We start from the raw sequence: 14,019 nt of genomic DNA on the forward strand, positions 1-14,019 counted from the left end.
GGGGAAGTCGTTCAGTGTTGCATAAGGAAGAAGGGCTGACCAAGAAACTTTCTCCTGGCTGAGCTAAGGGCTCTCACTCTTGCAGTTTTGTCTTAAATCTGCCTCACTAGTTAGTGATTTTTACTTTTTAATATTACTGATTCAATAGCCTCACATTTAAATTTTCTCACCGCTTTATATTACATAACATGAGATATTTGGTATAAAGATGGAACCAAGATTATACTTTGTTCAGTCAAGAAACCTAGGCCAGGCCATTCCCATCCTCACTCTAGATTTGCTGTCTCCTTTTGGGCGTATGACAGGGGAAGCCTAAGAAGAAACAGCCTTGTAAAATTTTCTTTTGATACTTTAGTAATTAACCCCAGAATAGAACTCAAGATGGACTTGCCTTAAGCTGAATCAAATAATGTGTCAACTGCTTTTTCTCTAGGATAAACATGTTGGACAGTTGGACAATTTTTTGCCATTATTAAAAAATAAATCAACATCTTGCCTGACAGTTTAGGTCTATTACCTCAAAATAGGTTTTCCAAAGTGGACTCATCATGACATGGAATTTAAGCATATTTATTTGTTTACACAGGTTGTCCAGTTGCTTCTCAAAATGTTTTACAAATTAACCTTCATATCAATAATGTGTAATGTTGCTATTATCTTCCAGATACAGGATCTTTTATGAATGTAAAAGTAATTCATACTAATTGTAAACAGTGAAGGGTCATAGTAGGTATTCCTCAAATAAATACTCATTCAGCACTCTTTGAAGGAGTGAATGACAACACAAGTACAGTCTTTTTGCAATTATTTTCTTCTATAACAGGCTAAACTGACATGGCATGTTTTCCTTTTCTACTGATGAAAGTCACTTTTGCGTGATTTAATAATAAAAATTCTTTGGTTCAGCCAAGAGAAATTTACAAGCTAGTACCCCTGATCCTTTAAAATGAAAGTAGCTGGGATTGTTTTCATCCTTCTGTGTACAGAAGAAACGCTTCAGAAATGTGCTCCAACACCCCGTTCTAGTCAGTAGTGGTCACCTGGCTGGTGTGAAGGGCATGATCGATACTTGGGGCTCCCTAGACCAGAGCTGACCAGTTAGGCTGAAATTTAGAGACCATGGTCTGTCAGCTGGAAGGCAGCTTTTGTTCCAAGGTGTGCCGACGGAAAGGTCACCCTTTATCGTCAAAACCCTGTACCTCCATTGGTGGTGGCATCTTTAAGGACCTTAGAATTGGGAAATCTGTCTGGCCCCGTCCACATGCATTGCAGCCAACTGTGTACAGCGGTTCCAACTTGAGGTTGCCGTCAGAGCGGTCCACACTCCTGGGTGAAAGCAGCCAGAGATGTTGGGTCCGTCCCGTGTTATGGTTGGAAGAGTGATGGAATCACTGTGCCCTGGAGCCAGTGCCGGGGGGGCTCTGTCTTGTGGGCCGTCGCAGTTCCCGTGTGAACGTTCTCTCTACCACCAGATTTGAATGAGACCACAGAAGGGGAGAAGAGGGAAATCCCCACACAGTTAAAGAGGAAGTAAGGGTTGCTTCATATTTACTGTTGGTGTAAATGCTTTGCACTGATTGTGTGGTATCTGAACGTGTGCTCGCTGCCGTGGCGCTAAAATGCAAGAGCAGACGGTGATCCTCTTCAGAACACTTCCGTGGGGAGGGGACAAAGGACCTATCAAAGAGAAGTGCAGACTCGGCAAGAGTTCCTGAAGGAAGTCCCTGCATATTGACTCTGGCCTTGGTACTGTCCTCAGCCACCTGGTTGCAGATTGCATCCGTGGAAGAGCCTGGCCTGGTCTGAATCTAACCTCCAAAGCCAGGGGCCATATTTCTTCACTTATGATAATTTGGGTTCAAAGTACAGTCCCTTAACAGCTCCCTGCTTCAAAAGCCCCGAACCTCTTTGTTTTCTTATGCTTGCCTGTACATGTTGTTCAAAGAGCTAGGTTTATAAACATGGCTTTATTATAATCCTCTCCTTTGCTTTTAAAGATAGACTAGCAAATGTATTTTCATAGTCAAACTTTGTCCCCTAATTTTAAATGTTTTCTTATATTAAGTTTGATACCTGAAAACATCAGGGAGTTAACCGTGCCAAGGCCGCATCCCGGCAGGGGATGCGAAACCCTTGCACCTGCGCCTGGGTGGGTGGGCTCCTTGGAGTGTGGGCAAACACAGAGGCATGTTGGTTTCTCAGGAGCTGAGTGTGTTTTTTAAATATATGTTTTCATGTCGTCATTTTCTAAATGTTATATAGTATTTGATTTTATTCTTTGGTGCATTCGTTTAGAATATTTTTCATCTCCAGCCAGTGGGTTTTAATTTACACTCTTGTCATTGATTTTAGGTTGTACAGTGTTATGGTCAGAAAATATGTTTGTAAATATTCTTTGAGCACGTAATAATGTGACATGCTATTTTTTCCAAAGTAAAAAGTTCATTATATAGTTGTTAACTCATCATTGTAATGCTGAGTTGCATATTATGATATGTATTTTTTGTTCACTAAAGCTCTTATAGACTGTTTTATCTTAAAGATTTTCATAGAATTCCCATCTATTTCCCCTTGAACTTTTAACAGTTTTACACAATTCCATGCATTATAGAGATGAACTAGTCCTTATTATGAACTGCACCTTATATAAACTTTTAAACATTTTTCGTCACAGTTGTCCTGAGTGGCCTTCAATCAGAATTTCTGTCGTAAGTCACTGAAGTGTGCAGTTGAAGATTGCGAATATCGTTTTATTTTAGTTTTGCTCTTCTACTTGGCATTTCATGTGATACCTTTTTTCCTCTTGTTTCCAGTTTGCCAAGGGACAAGTAACAAGCTCACCCAGTTGGGCACTTTTGAAGACCACTTTGTGAGCCTCCAGAGGATGTTCAATAACTGTGAGGTGGTCCTTGGGAATTTGGAAATTACCTACATGCAAAGTAGTTACAACCTTTCTTTCCTAAAGGTTAGTTCAATGAATTTGATTCTTACCCAAATATAGTAGAAGTAAATATAAGTAGATAAAGACCTTGGCAGAATTTAACTGGCAGTGTATTTACTTTTGCTGTGGCAATTATAAGTCCTAGGGACCTACACATGCAAGTTTTATGAAAAGGCCACTTTACCAGCTAGTGTCAAGTTACAGCTATAAAAGAACAACAAAGAGAAACAGATTAGTCTGGCATTCCGCTATCATCGTGGACACTAATCTTTTAACTGTCACTTCAGCCATGGTATCCTGACATACTGGCTCTTTAGAAAAAAAAAAAAAAAAAACTCCTGCTTTGTAGCATTTGACTATTTCCTTGGTATAACTACCCCCACCATGGTTGATTTCCAGCTACCAAGAGTTTAACAGCTCATTCACAAAATTCCCAGATATGTCACAGTAGCCTCTAATGAGCCAATGGGAATCAGCCCTGAAGGCTTCTGAGTTTGGTGTAAACTTAGGATTTGATTGGTTTTCTTCTGGGGTTTTTTGTTTTTTTTTTTAATAGGAAAACCTGCAAGATAGATAGAAAATAAATTAATAAAACATTTCCATTTTCATCTCAGTGTGTTGAACAGCAAGCAAAATGAAAGTCACAGCATTCCTAAGTAATACACATGGTCCTTTGTTATTATTATCAAGCTCAAGAGGCAAAAATGCAGGAATCATTGTAAATTCTGTCACCTCCCATGGGATCCAGTGGTAATCACCTACATGCTTCGCATCTGTCAACCACTCCTGTCCAGCTAGGTGTCCTGGGCTCTCTGGACCCATTTCAGATCTTGCATTCGTGAGTTCCTCAAAAGAGAAATAATACGTTTATGTTTTATCTCCTTAGACCATCCAGGAGGTTGCTGGCTATGTACTCATTGCCCTCAACACAGTGGAGAAGATTCCTTTGGAAAAGCTGCAGATCATCAGAGGAAATGTGCTCTATGAAAACACCCATGCCTTAGCGGTCTTATCCAACTACGGTGCAAATAAAACCGGACTGAGGGAGTTGCCCATGAGAAACTTACAGGGTGAGAGGCCAGGGAATGGGGAGGCTGTAAAGGCAGAGAGTGACCTCGGATGGTACTCAGCAGACTTGGTGCTTTTCTGAATTCCATTCAGAGAAGACTTTTATTCATCAGACACAGATGTATTTGCGTGCCAGCCATGGGCAAGATACAGCAGGTGGAAGTTGCTAAGGAGATAGTAGATGGTGGGGTGGGAAGGGAAGATTTAAGCCAAGTACCAGTTCTCCCTGGTTCATGGAAAAGTATCCAGAGAGTTTGTAAAAAGTGGTAAAGGTTCTGGAAAAAAGAGAGTATGACCAGGTGACCGGAGCTGGAATGCTTAGGTAGTCTGCCGGTCTCACTACCTGGACCTCAGGTATAAGGGACATAACGTGAAAAAAATCAACCCTTATCTGAGACATTTTCCAGATTAATGCTGTTATCCGGAAAGCCATTTTTAAGTTAAGGATAGGGAATAAAGGTATTACAGGAGAAGTCTGAATTCTTGTGAGTAGGGCACTTGTGTGAGTTCTATGAGAGGAAACTACAGAAGATGAAGAAAAGACGTCAAGTTGATTTTTAAAAATTGAAGGTAACAGTGATCGTGCCCTCACCACACGGCAGGTGCAGTGCCAGCCGTGTTAAATTGGTAACTTCATCTAATGCCCACAACCTTCCTTGAAAGCAAGTGGTAGCTCTGCCACCTTACAGATAAAGAAATGGTGGCAAAGTAACCCTCCTGAAGTCCCACATGAGCGAAAAGATGGCCGGGGATGGCCACCCAGTCTGTGCCCCCAGAGCCCTCGCATCTTCCACGCAGCTCTGACGAGCGAGGGGGCCGACCCCAAACGGGGGATGAGAGCAGAGGATGCACGACAGGGTGAGGGTGCTGGGCGGGGAGGGGCCTGGTCCCAGGCCGCGGTGCTGGGATGGCTGAGCGCCCAAGCCCCACGGAGCCCGACGTCCGCTCTCCAGGTTGGCTCCTGGGCTCTGCCTTCAGGAGGCGGCCTTAGGGCTTCCGACCCCCTCGCCTGCTGGGCGCGGCCCCGGCGCTGGGTCGTGCAGTCCGTGCAGTCCGTGCGCGGTTGTGCTCGGCCCACCTGGACGCCCATCCTGCCTCGCGCTGTCGCTGTCTCGTGGCGACAGGCAGGGGCGGGTGGGAGCGGACGGTCGGGGTCCAGCCCCGGCTCCGTCGCTCACCAGCCAGGCACCCGGGAGCGTGTTCTCTGTGTCTTCAAACATGGGGATGAACGATGGTGACAGACTTCCGAGGATGGCTGAGAAGACTCAGTGAATTGCTCCAGATAAAGCGCTGGGCAGCCGTTTCTTCGCTTGGTATTGGGGTAGTGTCAATCCCGATTATTTAATGTTATTAAATAATCCTCTAATGTGGGTTACTGGGCGAGAATTACACACTGTTATTGATAACTAACGCGGGCCTCTGCTGCCCGCGGCTTCTGTCGGGCCCTCGGCCTCCCCGCTGGCGCTCTCCCGGCCCCTGGTCTGTCGTCCCGAGGGTCCCGCTGCCCTGACGTCTCTCTTCTGCGTCTCCTGTGCTGACCTCTCATCAGTTTATCCCTTGACTCTGGCTCCCTCCTGGTGAACGTTTTCACTTGGGTGTCCTGCTGCCGTCTCTGACTTCGCATCCAAAGCTCCCTTTCCGACCCCCCAAGCCTGCCTCTGTGGCCCCCGGCGCCCGCCCTCCCTCGGGTTCCTCCACGTGCTCCCGTCAGCCTTCAGGAAATGTCATCCTTTCCATCAGCCTCAGAGAGCTTCCCAGGGAGAACCCTTCCTCTGCCACGTCCTTTTCCCGCTGTGGGATGCTGGGCATTAGCTACGTATGTAGATTTGAGTTACAGTCCGAGGACCGTGCGAGGATTAGCTCAGGTCACGCGTATAACCCGGCTGGCCCCAGCCCCGTTGTGAGTCGTGGTCCTCTGTGGACGTGAGGTCATTAACTGTGTGACGTGTCCCCCACGCATGTCGCCCCTTAGAAAGGGACCAACAGAAATCACTCGTCTCCGCTGACCCCGCAGCTCTTGCTGCTGTGCTCTGTGTACACAAGTCATTCAGGAAATGTTTACACAAATGTCACGGAGGAAACACTTGTCCTCTGCTCAGGCTTGACTTTTCTTATCACCCCTGACTTTCCATGTCTTCCCAGCTCTTCCTTTGAACAGTTGAACACTTTTACACCTTGGCATTCCCGGTGCCCGTCCCGTCTCTTCCTCACATGTGCATATCCTCCTGCTGCACCTCACTCCCACCCCCTTTTCTCCAGTGAAATGCTCCCAAAGCCCCTCACAGCATATTCCCTTCCACCCCCCCTTCCTGTCGCGTCTGCCCTTTCACATCGTCATCACACGGTCATTCCGGTCCAGCCCAGACCAGCCCCCCCGGGAACCACCGACTCACTGTACACGTGTCATTTATGCTAAGTGACTAAGGCGTTATCTTCTTTCCTCCCCATATTTTGAAATTCTGATCATTCATGGTTCAAAGACCCAGTGCAGGGGAACCCTGACTCTTCCACAGAGGAATCCGTCAGGTCATTTTCCACGGCCCCCCAGGGAAGTTCCAAGGGGAGTCTCGTTTGCAGGTGGCCGTCTTTTAGCAGGAGGCACAATGTGAAGAGACGCATGCCTACCTCAGGAGAATTGAGGAGGGACGGCACATTTGCTCATGGGGGTTCCTTCCTCACGCAGAGATCCTGCAAGGCGCCGTGCGATTCAGCAACAACCCCGTGCTCTGCAACATGGAGACCGTCCAGTGGAGGGACATCGTCCACGCCGACTTTCTAAGCAATATGTCGATTGAATTTCAGAACCAGCTGAGCAAATGTAAGTGTTCCACAGGGACCCCTGCCCCCAACCTGCAGCTCCTAAGGTGGGCAGAGCTGTGGGGCTGGGGTGGGGATCAGAGAAGGCAGAGCTAACACTACGTTACATTAATCTAATACAAAAGTAAATATTGATAGTAAACAGATTATATGCTCACCGGAAGACAGAGGGGAGGAAAAAGTCTGTTTTTCATGGTGACAGCTCCCCTGCTGGCAGATCACCCGCCCCCCCACCCCCACTCAGGACAGCTAAGCCCTCATGTGGCATTAAGAAGAGCCCGTCATGTCAGCCCTGGCGAGGGGGCTTCTCACATCTTGTGTGAGGGGACTGACTAGACTTTTGTGAGCTTCTGACTTGCTGCTGAGGCTCAAAGTAGCGCCAGGCCCTCTGGAAAGCTTTGGGGCTGAACTCTGCCCTCCTGCTGATGGGCCTGGGCACTCCCACATGGAGCCCCCAGCAAATTGGGGAGCATATGGGGACGCGTTTGTCCATCTTTAACTAGTGCCCATTACCTAGTCCCTGCCATTCATCAGTAAAGCAGCCCATGCAAGGGAGAGGCTGGCCGAGGCCAGGCTGCAGGTCAGGGCTGCCCCATTAGCGCTGTTGGCAGTGGGAAACTGAGGACCCTGAGCTCCGCTTAGCCGGCTGCCTTCCTGATCTCCCTGACCTTCCGGTCTTGAAAATAAGAAGCCATCATCGTTTCCTGCTTCTCTGTTTCCCTACAACTATGCAGTGGATGCAGGGGTGTTTTTTTGTTTTTGTTTCTTGGGGGTTTTTTTGGTCTCAGAATTTGGAGCTGATATGGATCTTAAAAATCAACTGGAGCTGCTTTGTTTTTTGGTTTTTTTCTCTGATTTGATTGATTGATTATGATAAAATACCCTTAACATAAAATTTACCATCTTAATCATTGTTTTTTTTAAATAAGGACCTTTTTTCCTTTTGTGTATTTTTGTGGTGAACTTTTTTTCTTTAATTTTCTTTATTTTATTTATTTATCTTGGTTGTGCTGGTCTTAGTTGTGGCAGGCGGGCTCCTTAGTTGCGGCTCACTGGCTCCTTTAGTTGCGGCACGTGTGCTCCTTAGTTGCGGCTCACAGGCTCCTTAGTTGTGGCATGCGAACTCTTAGTTGCGGCATGCATGTGGGATCTAGTTCTCTGACCAGGAGTAGAACCCACGTCCCCTGCATTGGAAGGCGGGTTCTCTACCTCTGTGCCACCAGGGAAGTCCCCATCTTAAGCATTTTTAAGTGTGCAGTTCAGTAGCATTAAGTACATTCACATCGTTGTGCAGCCATCACCACCGTTTATCTCTTTGCATCTTGCCAAACTGAAACTCTGTCCCCACTGAACACTAACTCCCCACTCCCAGCCCCTGCACCCACCATCCTACTTTCTGTCTCTATGAATTGGACGACTTTAGGTGCCCTGTAGGAGTGGAGTCACATAGTATTTGTCCTTTTGTGACTGGCTTCTTTCACTGAGCACCGTGGCTCTTCTTGAAGAGCCATCCAAGTTATAGCATGTGTCAGAACTTCCTTCCTTAATATGGCTGAATACTATTCCATTTGTTTATTCATTCATCTGTCGATGAACACTTGAGTTGCTTGAGTTGCTTCCACCTTTTGACAGTTGTGAATAAAATGCTTCTGTGAACATGGCTATTGAGCCCTTTGGTTTTGTAAATATATTATTCCAACAGACACTCAGCATGATACCTACTATGTTTGCAGGAAACCAAAAGATTTCTTTTACAATGCAAAATTTTATATTATCCAGAGATCGAGGTTAGCCTTTCCTCAGCTCTCTGATGGACGGTGGAGGAGGTTAAATTGTGTATATTTATAGCAAGAAAAACTGACACGGAAAGGCTGTGAACCTAATATGGGTTTGCCATGGACCAGATCAGGCAACCCAAAGCGGCACATCTGCCCTCTCACACCACAGCTGTGGGAAACACCTGGCAAGAAAGTGTTGGGAAAGAAGAATGGTGGACAGGTTTATGCAATAACAAGATTCAAATATTACAAAGCTATGAACTCTAAACCAATATGGTATTGGTTTAAGAGTAGACATATACAAATAAGAATAAGATAATAAGAATAAGCCTAACTGAATCAAATGTCCGTAAAGAAATGACATTGCAAGCAAATAAGAAAAGAATTCATTATTCAATAAATTGTTCTGGAATGATTTCACTACTAAGGGAAAAATATCAAAGTGACAGAACTATTAAGGGTTTTTTTTAAAGGATCTAGGGATATTAGGTTAGTCACATTGGAAATTAAGTGATGTAGAAAAATATTTTTGTTCAAGAATGTTCCTTACAGCCTTGTTTATAATAAATTTTGAAAGCAACTTATGTATCTAAAAAGAAGAGATTGGTTAAATAAATTGTGGTCCAGCCATGCCATTAAAAATTCATGTTAGGTAGAAAGATATTTACTTTTTTTTTAAATTTATTTATCTATTTTTGGCTGCTTTGGGTCTTCGTTGCTGCGCACAGGCCTTCTCTAGTTGCGGCGAGCAGGGGCTACTCTCGTTGCGGTGCGTGGGCTTCTCATCGCGGTGGCTTCTCTTGTTGCGGAGCACGGGCTCTAGGCGCGCGGGCTTCGGTAGTTGTGGCACACGGGCTTCAGTAGTTGTGGCTCTCAGTCTGTAGTGCACAGGCTCAGTAGTTGTGGCGCACGGGCTTAGTTGCTCTGTGGCATGTGGGATCTTCCCAGACCAGGGATCGAACCCATGTATCCTGCATTGGCAGGCGGATTCTTAACCACTGCGCCACCAGGGGAGTCCCAGAAGGATATTTAAAGGCATGGAAAAATTGTCATAACGTTTTATCAGTTATTTTTTAAGTTATAGTACAGTGTGTAGTGTGATATTAATTCTTATATGTAGATATACTTATATGCCTATATTGATTACCTCTGGATGATTCTCATTTCTTCTTCTTGCTTTGTTCTATTATCCATATTTTAAATAATGTCTAATTCTTTTTTTGTCACAAAAGGTTAAGAATAGAATCATAAGCAGACTTTGAATTCCTTGATTGGCAGATGTTTTCCTGTGTTACAGAAAGATGCCATTAAACGTTTTTATTTTAAATATTTTCTTTTATAATCATACTATATGCTTATAATAGAAATTTGGAAAATATGGGGAAGTATCGGATAAAAACGAAAGATAACATGATATCATTGTACAGACACAACCACTTTGAACATATCTATGTGTTACTTTTGCTCTTTCCTCTTAGTTTCTTTCTCTCTTTCTGTCTTCGTCTTCATCTGCCTCTCTTCACAATGTACTACCCACACCATCCATCTGGGGCTCCTCCTGCCATCCTTCAGGATTCTGAGAAGTGCCAGCATTGCACTAATGCCTTTCGCCCCTGGGAGCGATTGTAAACCTTGTCGGTCTTATTGAAGGGGTGCCCTGGTCCAACAATCACTTGGCAAATCGTCAGCTCTTCTGTTTGAAACCGAAATTCTCCCAGAGACTGAATTCTTCCTGACTGTGGGAGACTTTGGGACACACGTTAAGTCCCTTGGTGTTACTGTGTCTTTGCAATGGAAGTGATCGGCATGGCTGATCTCTTTCTAACAAATTTGGTGGTCAGCTCTTTTCTATGTCTGTATATAGAACACTCGGTCTTCAGATTTCTTAATGCTGATGAAAACAAAACACAACTGATGAGATTAAAACCCTTAGTAGCTGTCATTTATAGTCAATCATTTACAAAAACTGCACGAATGGATTGATCAATTACAGATAGTTTCAGACAGTAACTTGCAAATTAATAGCTGAAGTTTTAGATAATCAACCAGGTGACACAGAACATGCACGTCCTACCCTTTGTGTGGCATCCAGGCCTCTCTCTCTTTGGCGTGGAGTGTAGCAGTGTTTATTTACAGGACCCCAACTCCTGGGATCACAGAGGATTGGACACGGCACGAATGTGGTTGGTGCATACCCATCCCCCAAGATGAGGCGTCCTTAACATCATTGTGGGAGATGCTGGACAATTCTCCAAGCCTAAGCAGATTTGAAATCTGGACCCATGAGTCCATTTAAATCCCAGTTTTCATGGCCTTTGACAAGTCAATAATCGCTCTCCTCCTTAGTTTCCACGACTGAAATGTAAATAAAAGCAGTACCTGGTTCTTTTTTTTTTCTCCTGAGAGCCTTTTTTAAATCATCTTACAAACCAACCAGTTGAACAAACAGAGAATAAGAAATTTGAAAGCACTTCCTTGTTTCTAGGATGTGGCTTTGCCTAGGGGCTTGAGAAGGGGCCATCCGTTTCTTGTTCCCTTTCCTTGAAATATGAATTTAACCATTACTTTTATATTTTAGGCCCAAAGTGTGATCCAGTCTGTCTTAATGGAAGCTGCTGGGGTGCGGGGAAGGAGAACTGCCAGAAAAGTGAGTCGGGGAGCAGAGTTTCACTGGCCATCTTCTCCCCTTACACTTGCATTTGTTTTCCCTTTGAAGACTCCGAAAGCATTGTTGATTTTAAGGCCAGGTGTTAGCAGTTATGTGAATGACAGTCTTGCACATCTCCCCGTGTGCAGTTAGTCCAGCGCGAGCTGTTGTTGGCACTCCAGCCTGCCATAAGTCAGTGCAAATGGGCCACCCGTGTACCAGCCGTTCTCTCTGAACAATATGTTTGGCAGGTTTTCCTGGGAATGGGGGCTCGTCTGTGTTACCTGAGTCATGGCACCTCTCGCATCCTCTCCTCTCCTGCCTCTTGCTCTCCTGAGTACCCACCTCCAGAGAAGCAAGAGTAGCTTCTCCTTCAAGGGGGTTTTGCTGCGGGAATCCTAGTTCAGGAGCATGAACGGCCAAGGAATCTGGGGACACGTCAGCTTGAAAACTTTAAGTCTAATTGTGATGCGACTGTTATGTCCTTTTAAACACTACTTTCTGGCAGACGTCATGCTCTTTGTACATGCTTTCCGTTACCCCCCCCCCAAACTCAATTCTCATCGGTATCTAATTTAGCAGTCTGAAAGTCCAGAGTTGATCTGAGTCAGTTCTCCTAAGTGATGAGAAACAAGTAGGAAAAAAAAAAAAAAAAAAAGTACAGTAAGAAAGATCAAGACTCAGTTGAATTGAGCAGAATGTGAATGTTTGGGAACTTAAGCCGCAGAATCACCAACTTGATCCATCTTTCATCCGCTGTTTGCAAGTGCTCTGCGAGGTCCCGGGGAAGGCATCCTTCCTCCCTCCCGGGCCCTTCAGCTCACGGGTGGCCTCTGCTTCTTTCCAGTGACCAAAGTCATCTGTGCCCAGCAGTGTTCCGGGCGCTGCCGCGGCAGGTCCCCCAGCGACTGCTGCCACAGCCAGTGTGCCGCCGGCTGCACGGGGCCGCGGGAGAGCGACTGCCTGGTAATACCCACCCCAGCGGCTTCTCTGGCCCGAGATTCAGAGAGCCTTCCTGTGATTGAAACGTACTGACTGACGTCTGTAGCCGCAGGGGTGACAAAGCATCTTTTAGTGTCCTGCCTTCTTTCACCACTTACTTGGTGACCTTGGGCAACTTACGTGACCTCTCCGTGCCTCGGTTTCCTTGTCTGACAGTGGTGGAGAATAAAGTGCCTACCTGTTAAGTGGTCTAAACGGCACAGTGTGTGTGGCGTCTATACCCAGGCCCTGGGCATAGAATGAACCAAAACACGAACTGTGTGTTATGGGCCCCTAATGTCTCTTGGGGCCAGCACCAGCCTCGTCTCATGTTTATCGTTCCACTCGATTCTCATTGCAAACCTAGGGTGTTGATGCCGCAGGGACCCCTAAAATGTGTACGGCGAAGGTCAGGGGCCACACAGATCCCGAGTGGCAGGACAGCTGGGGCTCCGTTTGTGCCTTTCGCCCCTAAAGCCTCTGCTCCTTCCACCTCGGCTCAGATGCCTCCTGCACATCCCTCCACACCCACTCCCCGCCTCCTCGCCCCCCCCCGTGGGGTCCCCATGCCCTCGCTGTTGTCCCTGTTGCTGCAGAAAGCTCAAGCGAGACCTAGTGTCCCCGTGGGCCGTGGGTGCCACACATCTGATTATGGGCACCTTGTGAGTCCCGAGACACCAGGGCGGACAGACGGGGTCCCAAAGTCAGAGCTGAGCAAGCTCCAGACTGGGAGACTCACCTTGGATGGGATGCAGAAGAGTCTGGTTTTCAGGGCCAGGGGGGCTAAAGTTCCAGAGGCTGGACAGGCCCCCAGGCTTTGGACTCGGCTGGTCTGGGCCGGTCCTGATGTGCGGCTGGAAGGAGACGGCCCGAGGCCGTTGGTCAGGACCCCTCTGTGCGTGGTCTGGTCCCCTCTGCACGACACCCCCGAGTCCAGGTTCTCTGCGTTTGGCAATAATTTCTAAAATGTGTCCTCAAGTGTTGTTGAGGAGGGAAACCTGACGTAAGTTAAGCTGAAGAATAATTTCACCGTAGAGTTAACTACTCTCGTGTGTGTACTCCTGCCTCCTTTTGAAAGTTAACGGAGACGTGTTTTTCCCTCATCATAATCCGTAAACTCTGACGGCTGGGACAGTGGATTTAAGAAAAACCATGCTTTTAAGAGAAGGGCCTTTCTGACTGTACCGAGAGTACTTTACTAGACGTGTGTGCTCTGACCAAACACCTGGACGCAGAGAACTGTGGCCGTGGCTCCCCGCACGGAGTCTAACAGCCGCCCCCCCCTCCCCTGACAGGTCTGCCGCAGGTTCCGGGACGAAGCCACGTGCAAGGACACATGCCCGCCACTCATGCTGTACGACCCCACCACCTACGAGATGAAAGTCAACCCGCTGGGGAAGTACAGCTTCGGCGCCACCTGTGTCAGGAAGTGCCCCCGTGAGTGCCCCTCGTGGAGACCCTTTCGTTGTCAGGCACTCCACTACCTGTTCTATCTCCTGCTGGCATCCCCGCGTCCCCCGCTCACGCGTCCTTGGGTCCCTGTGTTCGCCTCAGCGTCAGGCAGGTGAGGGGATGACTGCTACTCCGGCCTCGAGTCAGTTCTTGTGTCCTGAGCCCCAGCTGTGGTCGCCCAAAATATCCCATCGTCTGACTGGCACAAACCCATGACCACTGGGCCATTTTCCCGTTTAGCTCTTTGCAGGTATTTAAAAGGCCCAAGTGAGAGAGTAGTTAGAAGACCTGCCTTCTTTAGTGGTTAAAAATCTGGTGAAGGTTGTGCCCTTAGG

At 46.9% G+C, this 14,019-nt stretch overlaps 1 protein-coding gene across 5 annotated transcripts in view; it reads left to right on the top strand.

Annotated features, from left to right (window-relative positions):
* EGFR (epidermal growth factor receptor) overlaps positions 1 to 14,019 on the top strand; it is a 190,998-nt gene that overhangs the window by 128,464 nt on the left and 48,515 nt on the right. For all 5 annotated transcript variants that reach the window (XM_082471507.1, XM_082471508.1, XM_082471510.1 and 2 more), the window contains 6 exons: positions 2,814 to 2,965; positions 3,828 to 4,011; positions 6,693 to 6,827; positions 11,183 to 11,251; positions 12,099 to 12,217; positions 13,528 to 13,669. In XM_082471507.1, coding sequence (XP_082327633.1) covers positions 2,814 to 2,965; positions 3,828 to 4,011; positions 6,693 to 6,827; positions 11,183 to 11,251; positions 12,099 to 12,217; positions 13,528 to 13,669 — 801 coding nt within the window. Of the gene's footprint in view, positions 1 to 2,813; positions 2,966 to 3,827; positions 4,012 to 6,692; positions 6,828 to 11,182; positions 11,252 to 12,098; positions 12,218 to 13,527; positions 13,670 to 14,019 lie in introns of those variants that run through there.

Source organism: Balaenoptera physalus (assembly GCF_965194825.1).
Source record: "Balaenoptera physalus genome assembly, chromosome: 8".
Classification (NCBI taxonomy): domain Eukaryota; kingdom Metazoa; phylum Chordata; class Mammalia; order Artiodactyla; family Balaenopteridae; genus Balaenoptera; species Balaenoptera physalus.